Genomic DNA, 14,824 nt, shown 5'->3' with positions numbered 1-14,824 from the left:
CTCATGCAGGTCAAAACACTTCTCACACATACCTTACTCACAGGAAAAAATATCAGTCACACCAAAGAACCAGTCACACCCCACAAAAAGAACTTTCACACTTATTGGAAAAACTGTCACAAAAAAAAAATGAAATAATTCTATCTCAGTCTGTTGCCAATCAAAGGGTGCCTGAGTGTTAAAACTACCCCCCAAAAAATGTATGATGGGTTTTCACCGACTGACGGTGGGTCTGCTATGAATGAGTAAATATTGCACTGTAAATATCGGATCATCTCCAGAGTGTAAGGGGAAAAAAACAAAATTTGAGGATGTACATTTTCGGGGGGACTTCTGGGTCCAGTTTGCCATTAGAGGACACGCTAATGAGGCCATTTGTTTGAGGGAACAGCGCAGAATACGCAAACGTCTGGCCAGGTAACGAACAGGAAGCTAGTTGCCCTCTTCACCCGTGTTTGTGTGTTAGTACGTGTGCTTTCGTGACCGTGCATGCGTGTGTGTGTGTGCGCGATGTATGCCCGTCACCTGCTTGTTAGAGCGACAGTAGAGGATAACAATCAGCCAAAGACAAATGATGTGCTCTCCGATGCCCTGCTGCGTCACCCTTGACCCCCCGTGCGCGCCCCCCGTCTACCTGATGATGCCTGTCTGACGCGCAACAACAGCTCCACATACACCGTCGCAACACATACACAGAATTTAATTTGTACATACATATTATACTGTATGTTGTGTTACACACTGGGACCTAAAGTGTTCTACTATACCGAAATAGCTAAAACATCCCAGAGAACGTTTACGGAAATTTACTGATTCGGCGCGACAGTGGATTGGTGGTTAATAATGAAAAATCTGTCCAATACTCATGAGAGCTGGCTAGGATTCTCTGTTGGATCATCTCTGGTGCTTGCCTTTGTGGTCTCACGGTGGCCATTAGCAGGTGGTATGTCAGCGACCATGTTCTGAGCTACAGACACATGATGGGTGTCCTCTAGGTAATGTCCTCACACATCAAGAGATAGGTGCTACGAAAAAAAAATAAATAAATAAAAGAAGCGTTGGGTTGGGTCGGGGGTGCCGCGCTGTTAATGACCATCTGCTCAGAGTGAAGTCTTTTAATGAAGACGGATGAGGGGGGGGGGGGCAAGTGGCCGGGGGGCATCAGGCTGCGGTCTAATAACACACCCATGTCCATCTATGTCAACTTGAACCTTCGCTGAAAGTTAAAAACAGCTTTCCAGAAGTCCTCCTTCAAGAAGGGTGTTCAGTCCATATCTTTTTCTGACAATTTAGAAAGATTTTCTCCCAAAAAAAAAAGTTTACGCTCAAATTTTGGATGACCTGAAAAACTCTCTTTAACTTGATTTTAGTACCTTCAAGTAATAAAGTTGAGTGTGTCTTTGAGTTCATTAAAAAGCTACGAGTAATAAAAAAAGAATCCCTTCCAGCAATTTGTGTTGAAATATTCCGAGCCAAAAGCGCTGTAAAAGCGCGACAACCAACGCTAAGCAAGAACTATTAACGTTAGCATTAGCATTAAGCTAGCAGGGACCAACGTTGGTTGCTGGTTGTCAATACAAAATATGCAATTCCCTTTGTTTTACGTAAATTTTCACATTAAAACTTTGACTGGGAGTGGCAGTAAGCCTTTTTTTTTTTATTTGTCAAACTTCATGACGCGAGTTGAACTGATGTTACTGCCAGCATGCAGCGCGATCTCAAGTTTGCGCTCGCAAATCAAAGCAAAAAAAAAAAAAAAAAAACGCCAAGTGAAACTCAGAAGTCTCAAGGCAGCGCTGTTATTGCATTCCTTTCTCAATGATGAGCACAACAGCAACACCTCAGCGCTCACCGTCGTCTCATTACTCCAGCGTAAATAACACCCAAGAAGAAGAAGTAGTGCGCGCGTGCAGCATTCGCACCCCGAGGCCTCACCTCGCCGATCGTGCGCTAAAATTAAAAAGAAAGCCCACGGCCATGGCCGCAAGCTCCAAACAGTCAGCGATGCTTCTTATTATTAAGAGTCATCCTGTTGGGAAGCGCGGGGGGGGGGGCAAAGCCAGCAGAGGACATCACTTTTAGCGCAAAGGTTGTCAGAGACGTCTGCGTTGGCTTGACGGATGGAGATGGAGGATGCTCAGAAGAACATCGAGCGCACACTCGTCTTCATCTCGTGACAGCCTCATATATTGGCTGACGGCCGAGGTTTTTCCTCATGCCTGCTTGGGCTTCCGGTCTGCGAGGCGGGTGACACAACCAGCTGGGAGTATCGTGGAAGTGGAATTCAAGTGGAAAAAAAAACAAAACTTCTCAGCGGAGGAAAATTCACTTTTGACACGCCACACACACACAAAGATAATCGGCGTTTGCTGACTTGGACCAAAAGTGAGGGAAAATGCTCAAATCGAGCGCGATTGTCAGAATGTGTGTGTCGCCCGCTTAACACAGCACTTGCCTGCGCGGTGGAGTCGTTCTGAAGAGGGATGACGGCGATACGCTGACATCTCCCACACTTAGCGTGGCCCTCTTAAAAGGATTGACTCAGCTCTCACTGACCTTGCGTTATTAGCAAATCAAAAGCAGATTAATTAATCACGGCTGCTCGCTCGGAGTGTGCGTGTGCGTATTACCCTAAGTGACTGTTGCAGTATAACTTCCAGAGGAATCGGCTCGTCCTGACACCTCAGGGAGCGCCGATACTGACACCTAAATGGATCCTGTGAGGAGCGGAGAGTCTATCAAGGCATTAATTTCACCGCAGAGCTTTTAACTGCGTGCTTATGAATCATCTCCTTTGAATTTTACCTCAGACATATTGTACTTTTATGTGAGGGCCGAAAAGAAAGGTGAAGAGGAGAAAAAAAAAAAACAGCACTTGATTTGTCTCGTACTGCAGGAGTACACGCACCAAGGCACTGCTGCGGGCCTTTTGGATGTTGACTAGAAGAACGAACATGTGTGATGTTATTCTTCCCGCAGCTTCCGAAGCTATTCCCTCCTGTTACTCTCTGACATTTGGAAAACACAACACTCGCCTTGGAAGATGGAGGGGAGCCAAGAAGTGCTTTTCAGTGAGAAGACGCAGAAAACGACTAGTCGGTCATACAAATATGACGACTTCATCTGTCCGGATCTATGCTTTGTATCTGAAGCGCAATGCAGCAATATATATATAAACATTAGTGATGTACTTTAATTGGGTTTGACAAATAATTTGGGTTGGAAATTTCAAGCTTTTTTGTGGGTCAAAAATGCATTTGATTTTGAAAAAAAAAAAAATACTGAAAAACGTTTTGCTTTTATTTTCATTAAATTTCAATAAAACAAGATAACAAAAAAGCACTCAAGCATTGATATTACCAACGACCTGGTCTACCTTTCTGTTTCTTAAAAAAATATATATAAAAAAATCAAGCGAGCACTAATGTTTACAAAGTTGAGGCTGTTTCTTACTTTGGTTGTACTTTGCAGTGGTGCAGTATGATGCAGTGCAGTTGTGCGCCGCTGCAGACTACAAGCACAATAACAAGCATATTGTTAATTAATAGCTCTCTGACAGTGCTGTATTGGATCTCATTAGAATGTGGAGACATACCTAATGCTGTTGCGGTTGAGTCTATCCATGAACTCCCAAAGCTGACAAGCCATCGGTGTGCCAATACTGCCCCCTGCAGGCGAAACATTTCTCATGATTACAGTAAAAAAAAAAAGCATTTAATCACGCATGGGCAAGTGGTAGGCGATGAGGTGAAGGATATTTTTGATCAAATAAAGTGGGGGGGGGGGGATGAAGCTTAGATTTTTGTCGAATGAAAATATGAAAAGATTTTGTTTTTCATTTTTTGACTGTGGGAGGCACGACTAAAAACTCAAGATTATATTACATTTACCACTCTCAAAAAAAAACTCTCTCACCTCCCACCAAAACACTCTAGCACTCAGAATACACCTCTTACTCACCAAGAAACTTCTTCTTTGATTGACCTAGGCAGAGAGGTATTCATTTACAATGTTTATTTTGGTGGGTGATCAGGTTGGCCTTACCGAGCAATATCAGGAGGACACTGTCCATCAAAACCAAGCCTCTCTTCTTGTGGCGTGGAAGAATAACTGATGCAGCGCTCATATCGAATGTCAGTAGTTTGTTTAGGTGAGAGTACAAGCATCTATCGCCAGTCAATACAATCACAGCTGGTTTCCATGGCAACCAGGAGCACATTCCACACGGCAAACATTACAAGTCCGGCCGAACTGAATGGCTTAAAAATAGACGTTCAAGCCAAACAAAACCAAAAGGTCTTCGTGTGGGACTGGGGGTGTTTTATCATTTGAAATGCTTTTTTAGTCTCGAGGGGGGGGAAAGAAAAGAAGAATAATCACACTGCATGAATTACATTACATGGCAAATGAAATGAAAATACCAATATTTGGAGAGCATAGTTATTAAAGTTGAGACATTATTACTTAACGTGCAAAAGAATGCTTTTCTATTAGAAAGTGTCACCTATGCTGCTATTTTTCACAAGTGTGCACAAAAAGTGCTGCAACAATTTTCAAAGTGAAAAAAAAACCCTCAAAGTTAATGATATTAGTTCACATGGAGGGAAAAAAAAGTTACTGGAGACAGAAGAATGACGCTGAGATTTGCACACCCACCCATCCCAACACGGCGTCTGTTACACCACTTGGCGTTGCTCACTTTGCACTCGGAGCGGTGGAGACATGTCACCGTGGGGAACAGCCACAACAACATCAACGTCAAGTGAGTTAACTCTTCAGACAATATTACATACAACTCACCCAGAAGATTTGGGTGTGCATTTTCTCCAATAAAAAAACGATAATTGTGGTGTGAAGCGATAGATTATACATAGATATTTTAAAATAAGATAAAAATTACATTATTACTCTACGATGTTTTGTGGCGCTTGTAACAGATATTTACTTGAATAATCACCTAAATTTGGACAGCCCTAATATATATATATATATATATATATATATATATATCCTACTTCTCTCCGCAGAAATTACCTACGGTTAATTTAAGACTCTAAATTGTCCATAGTTGTGATTTGTGATTGCGTGTTTTTTTGTATGTCTAGGATGGATCCTGATTCTTTCACCAAAAGACATCTTAGGTTCATCAAAGACTCTAGTCTCTAAGTGTAAATTATTTTTTGTGTCTATTCAGCAGCCACCCACAACACGAATGAGGACAAGCACTCTAGAAAAATGGATGAATAGATGGATTTAACACAAATGCGTGGCAAGTATGTTCAAAGTCCAAAAGTCAACCGAGGCGGTTTCATATTACTTTTTCCGGTAAAGTCTTCTTCTTCCTTTTCACCTGAGCCAAAAATCAGCATGCCTCACGGAAAAGACGCCAAATCCGCATGAGCTCCTTCTGAGCACTCAGTCTCGGCCATGAGTGGAAAGGGCTGCCAGGTCGTGGTGTCGCCATGCGGCGTGTCCCCATCGCTGGGGAAGATGAGAGGGCACCGGTCCCGGTCCGTTAAGGTGCCCGTGACTTCCCCTCAGTGGGGCGGCCTTCCCTTCACGGGCGCAAACAAAGTGAGCAGCGGGAAGCAGAACGGCGGGCCCGTCACCCTGCCGAGCCTGAGCCTCCACAGGAAAGTGTTGACAAATGGGAAGCAGGACATGAAGGCGACGGCATCGCTGCTCCAGCAAGACGGATCCGTGCAAGGCTCTTCCAACAAAGGTAACTCACGGCAGTATATTAAACCTGTTCATTTTTTACTACGGCAATTCCCGATGTGTGTTTGGAACAGGTGGCCGATCTCGTTAGTCCAGAAAAAATGACAAAAAAATGACGCCGAAACCACCTCAGCACCACATCCTGCATTTGACGTCATGAGCGGGTTTAAGATGATTTTTTTTTTCTGACCTCACATGAAGTCTCCACCACAGGTTGCAATATGTAATCAGGCGCCACCTACTTCTCACCTCGCACGCTCCCATGCGGTCATCTTATCCGACCTTTTTTTTTTCTTGATAATTAACCAAGCGTGAAGTTGGTCCCAGAATAAGTTTTGCACGAAGGGGAAGTCGGAACAAGCCAAAGCGCTCATTAGCGATTAACAGAGCTGCAGGTGTCTGCGCCTGCTCAGGTTGTCAAGGGAAATTCCGCAGCTAAAAACAAACACGTATGATTTGGATTTGTTTGGAGGTCTGCTGCTTAACTTTCTCCAAGCAGAGTCGAGTGTTTGATTTGGGTTTCTCCATGGGTGATCACAAGGGAGAGAAATGCTCAAATTTGGCTCCATTGGCAGTATTTGCATACTCGAGTATAAACTTTTACTGCTGATTGTGCCATACAATTGTTGGCTCTGACCATTTTCCGGTTGAAGATGGGAGAGGATTAGCAATCAAGATTAGAGAAACCCAACAATCGGGCCTTTGCTGACTTTGATCACAAGGTCAGCCAAATGCAGAAATTTGTCTCAATTCTCGGTACGTGCGATGCCTGATTTGCGTTCTCCGTATTCATTCGGAGGCTTTTTGCGCCGCAGGTCGCGACGCTTCCAGACCTGTCATTGAAGTTCTCGGGCATCCCGCCGGGTCAAACCTCACGGTGACCGGCGTTCTGACATCAGCAGTCCCTGGCCATCAGCACGATGTTGTGCCTTATGCCCCGCCTCTTGATGCCAGGTGGGCGACAATATCACCAGGAAGCCTCATTAAGCCCGCTAGTGACGCTAAAGCCAACAACATTTTTTTTTTTCCTTTTCAGGTCGGTGTTGTCCAGAGAATCCATGGCATCCACCACCCTCAGTCTTTTCGAGACCCAGTCAGTGTTTAGCGGCCGTAGCGACTGGCCGTTTGGCTACCGCGTCCTCCCCCCTTTGGGGCAGGCACCGTGTTCCGTCCTGGCCAGCGAGGGCGGCGAGCAACTCGGCCTCCCCCTGGGCACGGCCACGTCGAGCACGTCGGCCTCCGGCGGCACCAGCACCTCGGCCTCCCTCCCTTCATACCTTTTCACGGGTGATGCCGGGAGCCCCCGACAGCACAACGCAAAGAAGAGAGCTCTTTCCATGTCGCCTTTGTCGGACGTGATGGGCATTGATTTCAACTCCATCATACGCACCTCCCCGACTTCGCTTGTGGCTTATATCAACAGCTCGCCAACCTCCCACCCTACGATCTCGCCTGTCCTGTCCGAGGGCTACGGCCACTTCCTGGGTGTGAGGGGCTCTTACATCCCCCAAGTTCATCCTTACACCATGCCAGACTGTTTACCAGCTCTGGTCCCGCCGGGCGAGCGCAGTCGCAAGAAGGTTTTGGAAGAGGGTGGAGCTCTGGAGAGTCGGATGGCCAACATGGCGGTGGAACAACAGTGCCTTCCATATTCAAAGGAAATTCTGGCGCTGGGAAAGATTTCAGAAACATGTCGAGAAGAGAACAACCGACGAACTGCGCATCTGCAGTCAGCTCCCATGCCGGGCGAAGAATGGAGTCTTCCTCGGGGACCTCCACCACCTTACCACTCCCACCGCCACGTTCACCTTCCCAGAAGTCACCGCAAGATAAGGACACAGGAGACGGGCAACCAGGGTGGCGCGGTTCCACCCCGCCACGGCCTGAGCTTTTTCCCCCAGATTCCGATGCTGGAGGAAGAAGAGGGCGAAACGGACGACTATGGCGCTCGCTGTTGCTTGTGGAGGGACTGCCGCGCCGTCTACGAGCAAAAGGACGAGCTGGCGAAGCACATAGAGAAGCTGCACGTGGACCAGAGGAAGGCCGAGGACTTTGCATGCTACTGGGCGGGCTGTCCTCGGAACCTCAAACCTTTCAATGCCCGTTACAAGCTTCTGATCCACATGAGGGTCCATACGGGAGAGAAGCCCAACAAGTGCACGGTAAAACACCCGTCCATCCATTTTCGGTAGGATCACTGGCTAGCTAGGATCTCATCTGATTTTGGGAAGCGGCCCGCGGCCCCGCGGCCCGGTGGCGGGTACTTCTCCGGTCTACGACGTAGACCATCCATTCAAAACACATCAGCGCCGTCTCTCCTTCACGAATGATACGCTGAAAACTTTTCTCTTGATATTTTCTTAACCGTGCCATGAAATGTTTCCCAGACTCTCGTTTGGCATTCCTAAACATCACCCGTGCCCTTTCTTTGAGCTCATGACACAACTGCACAACTCCGGCCAAGACACGCTTCATGTGTCCGCCATCAACGAGTCAATTATTAACAGTGTGCATAGCGGCCGGCGAGCTTTTTGTAAGAAAATATTCACTCATTGCTGCTGCGATGGGCGCTTTGCAAATTGCGGCATTTCGAGCGCTCGCCTCAGTCATTGTTTGATTTGCTCTTGGATGAGTTTTCTTCGACACTCCATCCAGACGGAGACGGTGCTAAAAGCTCATCTATTTGTGTTGGAGATTGAGTGGCAGGTGCGTGGTCCGGAAAGTAGAAGCAGTGGGGAACAATGGAGGCCACTCTTGTTACACCGTGACCGTAAAGAGCAAGTCCCAACTTGTTTGATGCGTTTTGCGGAGAGACTAGCTCAACTATTTGTAAACGAGGTTTGAACCACATTTGTAATTTCGCTCGACTCGTTTTTTTAGAATATCCCTTTCGCGCGCTTCAAACACACAAAATATCGCTCAAAAAAAAGATACCTCTTTGGTGAAAAATTTTAATTTCTTTCCAATTTCATTGCGAGGTTTCTCAACAGCAACAGCGACAATTTGATGGAAACCTTCTTCTTAAGACAAGCCAAATTCTGTTCACTTTTGTGAGCTTAGACGACTGCGCTGTCGAGGTTCTTAATCAAGTACCTCCATTTTTTCCAAATATGCGAAGAGCGAAGGAGTGCTGTTAGTGAATAACAAATGACAGAGCGGTGAGAGTATGTGAGGAATCTACACAGTAACAAAATAGGACACGCTCTGTGTATTTTCTCCACCAAGCCTAAACGGGGAGGACATTCCAACCCCCTGCGAACAACAAGACAGAGAGTAAAATGTCTGGGCTGGGAATTGAAAAACTTTGCTGAGTCGCATATTTCAGCTATGCACTCACTGAGTTGGCATGACATAGCAAAAAAATAAAGAAACAAAAAAAATAATCAACTAGTCAATGTTGGTTCGTTTATGTGCACCCTAAGATTTAACTCACCTCTCATTTCAGCGGCGAATCACAGGCAGGGGACACCCTGGACTGGTCGCCACTCACTCACAGGGCACATGAAAAACAAGCATTCACAGAATCGGAATTTTTGTTTGTGTGCCTGGAAAGAGCATGCAAACTCCACACAGGGAGGTTTGAGATTCTTACCCAGAACTTCAGAACTGTAAGGCCGACATGCCAACCACTATAGCACCGTCGCGCCCATTCAAAATTGTTTTCTTGCTCAGTTATTTTGGAACAGCTTTTTTTTTTTTTCATCTCTACAGGATCTCATTGTGTGAACGTTGTTTTCTGGTAAATGCATCTGGACAAGATGATAATGCGCAACTATTTGGACCGAAAATTGAGACAGCCCACCGTCGTGTGAATAGAAACACTACTCCCTGCTGGCAGCTCAATAGCAATGTACACACATTTGAACAAACGATGCAATGGGATCATTTGGCGTTTTAAATGCACATTAAATATCGCATAACATTAGTGATATCGGACCACCTCACACTGTGATGCGCTAAGATAAAATGATGTGTATGATGTTACTGCATGACTACGGATGGCTTCACATCACACAAAAGGCAACGAAGAATCAGTCCACTGCATATCAAACACTCATTATGTGCACATTTCAATCCTAAATGTAATGTTTTATGAGAAAGATGGTGTTGAGTAATTATGTCTTGTTTTCATGCTTCAGTGTTTATAGGAGACTAGATGAATTTCGGTTTTCAAGCTTTTTTTTTTTTTTTTTTTTTTTAAATAATTTGCATTTCCACCCACACATCAAGGCCAAGCAGGCGTTCCAGCGCACTCACTCGCAGCTTTCAGTTCCTCTCAAAGAGACTGAGGTCCTTCTCGGTGAAACTATCTTTCAAAAAAGGAAATGCGTGCAAGAGAAATACCGTAGCGTGATTAAAGCGCCGCTCCTCTTCTTCATTTCATTTCTTTTCTCAAAGTTCAAGGGCTGCAAGAAGGCCTTCTCCCGACTGGAAAACTTAAAAATCCACCTGCGCAGCCACACGGGGGAGAAGCCGTACCCGTGCCAGCATCCAGGATGCTTCAAGGCCTTCAGCAACTCCAGCGACAGAGCCAAGCACCAGCGCACCCACCTGGACACAGTGAGTGGTGCATTTCCATCAGGTTGTGTGGCATTACAAATTTCCAATCAGACTTTGGTATGTGCGTTTAGAAACCATACGCGTGCCAAGTGCCAGGCTGTGCAAAGCGCTACACTGATCCCAGCTCTTTGAGGAAGCACGTCAAGTCACATTCCACTGCGGAGAGACAGCTACGAAAAAAGGTGGTAAGCTTTGCAGAGTGTATGCTTTAATTGTGAGGACCACATAAGGAGGTCCAGGAACCCTCGGGGAGCCAGAGCTGTAGTTTCATGGTCGACAATGAATTATCATGTCATATTTAGGAAAAAGTATCTAGTGCTCCAATAAAACTAGTATATTTCCGTCCCATTCATGTAACCAATTTCTAAAAAATCCAGAATGTGTCATGTTTGAAGCGATTAATGCTGTTACAATCGTCCCCCCCCCCCAAAAAAAAAAAAAATATATATATATATATATATATATATATACATATATATATATATAAATTCTAACTTTTGGATTCAGTAAAGACCTGGAAAATAAAGCTATGCTGTTGATGTCAGTATATTATGGGAATGATGTTGCAGGGGCAGTGACTTATTCATAGTATGCTCTCTGTAACCATCTTTGTTAAGAAACTTTACCTTAGCAACCAAAAATTTAACATTTTCTTTGAACGTGTGGCCCAAAATATCAAACGCTTCTCTGTTTTAACATCCACCTACGAAGCAGGTTGTGAACTCCTCTTTTTGTCACTGTCGATGCAATCCCTGTGTTTGATCAAGCTCCCACATAACAACCTGTTTAATTAGAAACGCTTTAATCAATCCATGTAAGAATAATCTATCTGCCACAAAACTGGAATCTAATATTAATTTGACCCTTGACGTCTACAAAAAAGTTCAGACACTTCAAACTAATTTTTTTTTAGTTGACTAATCTATCTATCCATCCATGAAGCTCGCGAGCTATCTGCCCAGCTAGCACAAAAAATAAGATTTCACAAGGATGATACATGTGCTTGGTTCTACAGAGGATATAAAAAGTCTACACACCCCTGTTCAAATGCACACTGGAACAATATGAAGTTTACTTTGGGGTTGATCAGAGGTATTTTCAACCGTGGCAGGTGTGTGCTGACATATAACATGGTTAATTCTGAACACAGCCACATGCCCAATTTTAAGGGTGTGCACACTAATGCAACCACATTATCTCTGGTATTTATTTTTACTTCCTCTCACAAAGAATGTGTGTCATTTCCTCAGATGAAATCCACAGCTGATGTGACCCAGGAGTCTCTGACAAACTGTTTAACCATCCACCATCTGCACCCTAGCCTCTCTCCACCAACCACGAAGGACAATTTGATCGCGTCCCCCAGAGCCTCTCGACAGCCATACTCAAGTATATAAAAAACATGAGTTTGTTTCTCACGTATATTTATACACTATGCACCATCCATTAAACTTACGCTGCAGTTGGCTGCACTCTAAGTGTATGTCGACCTTTTTTTCCCCCTCAGCTGCTCCACAGGGAGGGGGAGGAGACTCCCCCCACAATCCTCACTCGGCTCTTATGTGCACCCTGCAAGAAAATCACAGGTAACGACATGTTCTTCAAATAGCATTTTATGACATGTGGGGGGACAGGGTTGGGGCCGGCCTGTGAATAGCAAAAATCTGTATATAATTGACGCTCATTGAATTGCATTGGGGGAGAAACCCAAAATATTCTACAAAAAAAAGTTGATAAATCTGCAATATAGCTGGGACGAGCTGACTTTGTGCAAGCGTACGCCCTGTGTGGATGTATTCAGAATTAACCGCATTCAAACTATGGTAAATTTGAGTCAGTACACAACAACCACATTTCAAATGCCTCAGATTAACACCAAATAAAGTTCAGCTGTTCTAGTATGTTTTTTCCTGACATTTCTATTGCTTTTTCTCAATACCATATCACTTAAAAACCCCAAACATTTGGGAATAAGCGAGAACCCAATTTGTCTTTTTTAAAAGCGTTTGCAAGGCTGTAGTAAAGGATTTCTGTGTCAGAGCGGCCAGATGCTTCGCGGCTCCTCGCTGGCTGTGATTGTTCTCAAAGCAGCAGTAGGCCCCGAACCCGCACTGCAGGATTCTGGGTAGACAATCAGCCCGTAAAAGCAGAGCTGGCCTCGCCTCATTGGTCCAGACTAGGCGCCGTTAATGGATGCTATAGCCACCGAAAGGAGCGGCCGAGGAATTTGATAAGTGAATCATAAAATGTAAAAGAGGAAAAGAAATACCATTCAAACTCCGGTGGGAGAGCTAGGCCTGCGTTGTAAGTGCTTCTTAGAGGTTAAATCAATTGTAAAATCCTTGTGGCTATTTTCTTTACTCTTTTTCTGGGATCACTTGGTTCTTATCCAGAGTTTGTGCATTGTCAGGAAAACTTTGAGGCCAAGTGAAGACGTTTGACCAATCAAAGAGAGCCAGGCAATCACATGACAGCACGTTAAGTCTCCAGTTTTCACTCGTGCGAAACTTGCCGAAATATACGACGTTCGGTAGAGTACGGAAAGGCGCCCGCTGTTCCGTGGCGTCAGATAGCAAAAGGCTGCAAGAATTCTACTTGGAATTTGAGAAACATACAAGGTGGCGACCAGTTGCGGGTTTCCTCTGCTTCCCGCCTAAAGTCAGTACAGACTCTAGCTGAGCCGCAACGCAAATTAGAAATAGGGGCGTCGAAAAATCGATGCATGCATACGTGAATATTTACGTGGGTTCCTCTGCGATGTTGCAGGTTTGCCCATCGCCCCCCCGGCCAGCTCTTCTGCACTGACCCCTGCCCGCCACTCTCACGCCTCGCGCATTATCCCAGCGGCGCATCCGTGCAGCCCAGTCGGAGCCCCGAATCGGCAGAAGACCGCAGCCCAGGTACTTGTGGGAGCTCATCACCGGTGTCGTCCTCAGGCTTTGAAAAACAAGATGATGGCGCGCTGCCAAAGAAAAAGCTTATTAGCGCATGTGTGGGGAGCGGTTTCGAGCAGATTATTGTCACATCGCGGCAAATCTTAATGATGATGATGAAATGAGGCAGGCGGAGGGCGCGCACCTGAGAATAGAGCGTCTCGGTTCTGTGTATCTTTAAATAGACAACATTCCCCACCACCGAGCACGGGTTTGACAGGTGAGGTGTAAAAAGAAATCAACAAAAACGTCATTTTGCACCACTGTGATAAGAACAAGAGTTCTAACTACGTGATAAGTGAAACTATGTGACCTGGGTACTTGCAGATCTCCCGAGGCGAATGGAGGCACTCTTTTCCTACGACGGGATGTCAGCGCCAGCCGAGTCCATTCACGCCTTTGGAGGCAGCGGGACCTGCGACCCAGGTAACGAACGTCGTCGTCAAACACCTTCCAAGTCTTCTCACCGGTGCGGATTCACCTGCAGGGTTTGATGTCCAAACGTCAGGAAGTGACTTCTTCAACGTGATGGAACCCCATGCCAGCCAAGTGGGCCGCAACCCCACAGAGGGATGACACCGCCCACCTGTGGCATTTCTTCCCTTTGGACCATTCGTCAGACGCATCGACTTGACGGCATCTCTTGCTTCCAAATAAGACGATGACTTTATATTGCAAAGTGCAATTAGGTTCAGAAGTATTTGGACAATGATGTATTGGATCAGGGATTCTTTAACGTCGCGGGTGCCACCTCATACGCTATGTATATCTACAAATGTGTATAATAGATATAGCATGTATAATAAATATATTCACCCAACGGTCAGTGACACAAGGGGCTAAAATCGTGTCGTTTATTAAAAATCAATCAACGCATTTCTTCAAACAAAAACATCTGTTAAAAAAGGCGCACTCTCCTTTTTTGTTTGTCTCCTTGCGACACCAACATTTTTCAATTTGCTTCCACTTTGCACCACACTTGTGCGTAAAAGTTTCTTCTTCCTCCTTGTCAAGGGCTATCAGTGCACAATTTGCACGTTTAAGGCAAATGAGAGGAGCTGCTTTGATGGACATCAGAACAAATTGGGTGCGTTCACACCCACTACGGCGCAAACCAACCATTCTTAAATGCGCCGGCGTGCATGTGTCTACAAAGGTACCAAAACCGTACCTGTGCCGATTTACGCAGCTCGTCATGCCACTCTTGGGCTTCTTACGAAAATCGAGCTCTGTGTGCGATACTCATGTATATTTGGATGTAAAATACTTTGGTCTGTATATGTGGTACATGCCCCCAGGAGGCTTACATTAGTAACTATAGTAACAAGATAGACTTATTTCACTGCAGTGTTCGTAGACATTCTGTGCAGGGGGAAAAAAAACAATGAAAGGGTTCCATGAAGAAGGAGGGTTTTTTTTTTGGTTTCTTTGTATTTAAAAATTGCATTTTTACCCTCAGTTGAAATGAACGATGAGAGCTGCTGCGATGATTGGCCTTGTTTATTTTTGGGCTATCATTGCTAGCGAGTATTATTTTGACATGTTTTTAAGTTGTGATTAACTTTTATATACTGGTCATATTTGCAAAGTTTTGATATTTGACAACAATAAAA

General features: G+C 45.1%; 2 protein-coding genes across 6 annotated transcripts in view; one reads left to right on the top strand and one right to left on the bottom strand.

Annotated features, from left to right (window-relative positions):
- The window catches only part of unc5cb (unc-5 netrin receptor Cb), a 152,411-nt gene extending 142,170 nt beyond the window's left edge, over positions 1–10,241 (bottom strand). For 2 of the 5 annotated variants that reach the window (XM_088281323.1, XM_088281325.1), the window contains exons 1-3: positions 9,152–10,241; positions 3,596–3,668; positions 3,454–3,511 (exon numbers count right to left, since the gene is read on the bottom strand). The gene's annotated coding sequence lies outside the window, so the exon portion shown is untranslated. Of the gene's footprint in view, positions 1–3,453; positions 3,512–3,595; positions 3,669–3,960; positions 3,985–9,151 lie in introns of all 5 variants that reach the window. The other 3 variants (XM_088281324.1, XM_088281331.1, XM_088281326.1) reach the window with 3 other exon arrangements.
- Positions 5,197–14,432, top strand: glis3 (GLIS family zinc finger 3). Its single transcript, XM_088281340.1, has 11 exons — positions 5,197–5,722; positions 6,036–6,038; positions 6,534–6,672; positions 6,755–7,880; positions 10,117–10,278; positions 10,350–10,460; positions 11,529–11,667; positions 11,786–11,864; positions 13,045–13,178; positions 13,539–13,637; positions 13,699–14,432. Exons 1-11 carry the CDS (start codon positions 5,428–5,430, stop codon positions 13,785–13,787), a joined length of 2,376 nt encoding a protein of 791 aa, XP_088137466.1. The 5' UTR covers positions 5,197–5,427; the 3' UTR covers positions 13,788–14,432.
- The last annotated feature ends 392 nt before the right edge of the window (positions 14,433–14,824 follow it).

Source organism: Idiotropiscis lumnitzeri, chromosome 18 (genome assembly GCF_059441095.1).
Source record: "Idiotropiscis lumnitzeri isolate Australia: NSW breed Sydney's pygmy pipehorse chromosome 18, RoL_Ilum_1.0, whole genome shotgun sequence".
NCBI classification, from domain to species: Eukaryota; Metazoa; Chordata; class Actinopteri; order Syngnathiformes; family Syngnathidae; genus Idiotropiscis; species Idiotropiscis lumnitzeri.
This window is presented reverse-complemented; position numbering and strand designations above follow the sequence as displayed.

Coding starts and splice junctions, on each gene's coding strand:
- glis3 (XM_088281340.1), top strand. CDS start 5,428: ATGAGTGGAAAGGGCTGCCAGGTCGTGGTGTCGCCATGCGGCGTGTCC. Junction 10,461..11,528: donor AGAGACAGCTACGAAAAAAG/GTGGTAAGCTTT, acceptor TCATTTCCTCAG/ATGAAATCCACAGCTGATGT. Junction 11,865..13,044: donor ACCCTGCAAGAAAATCACAG/GTAACGACATGT, acceptor GCGATGTTGCAG/GTTTGCCCATCGCCCCCCCG.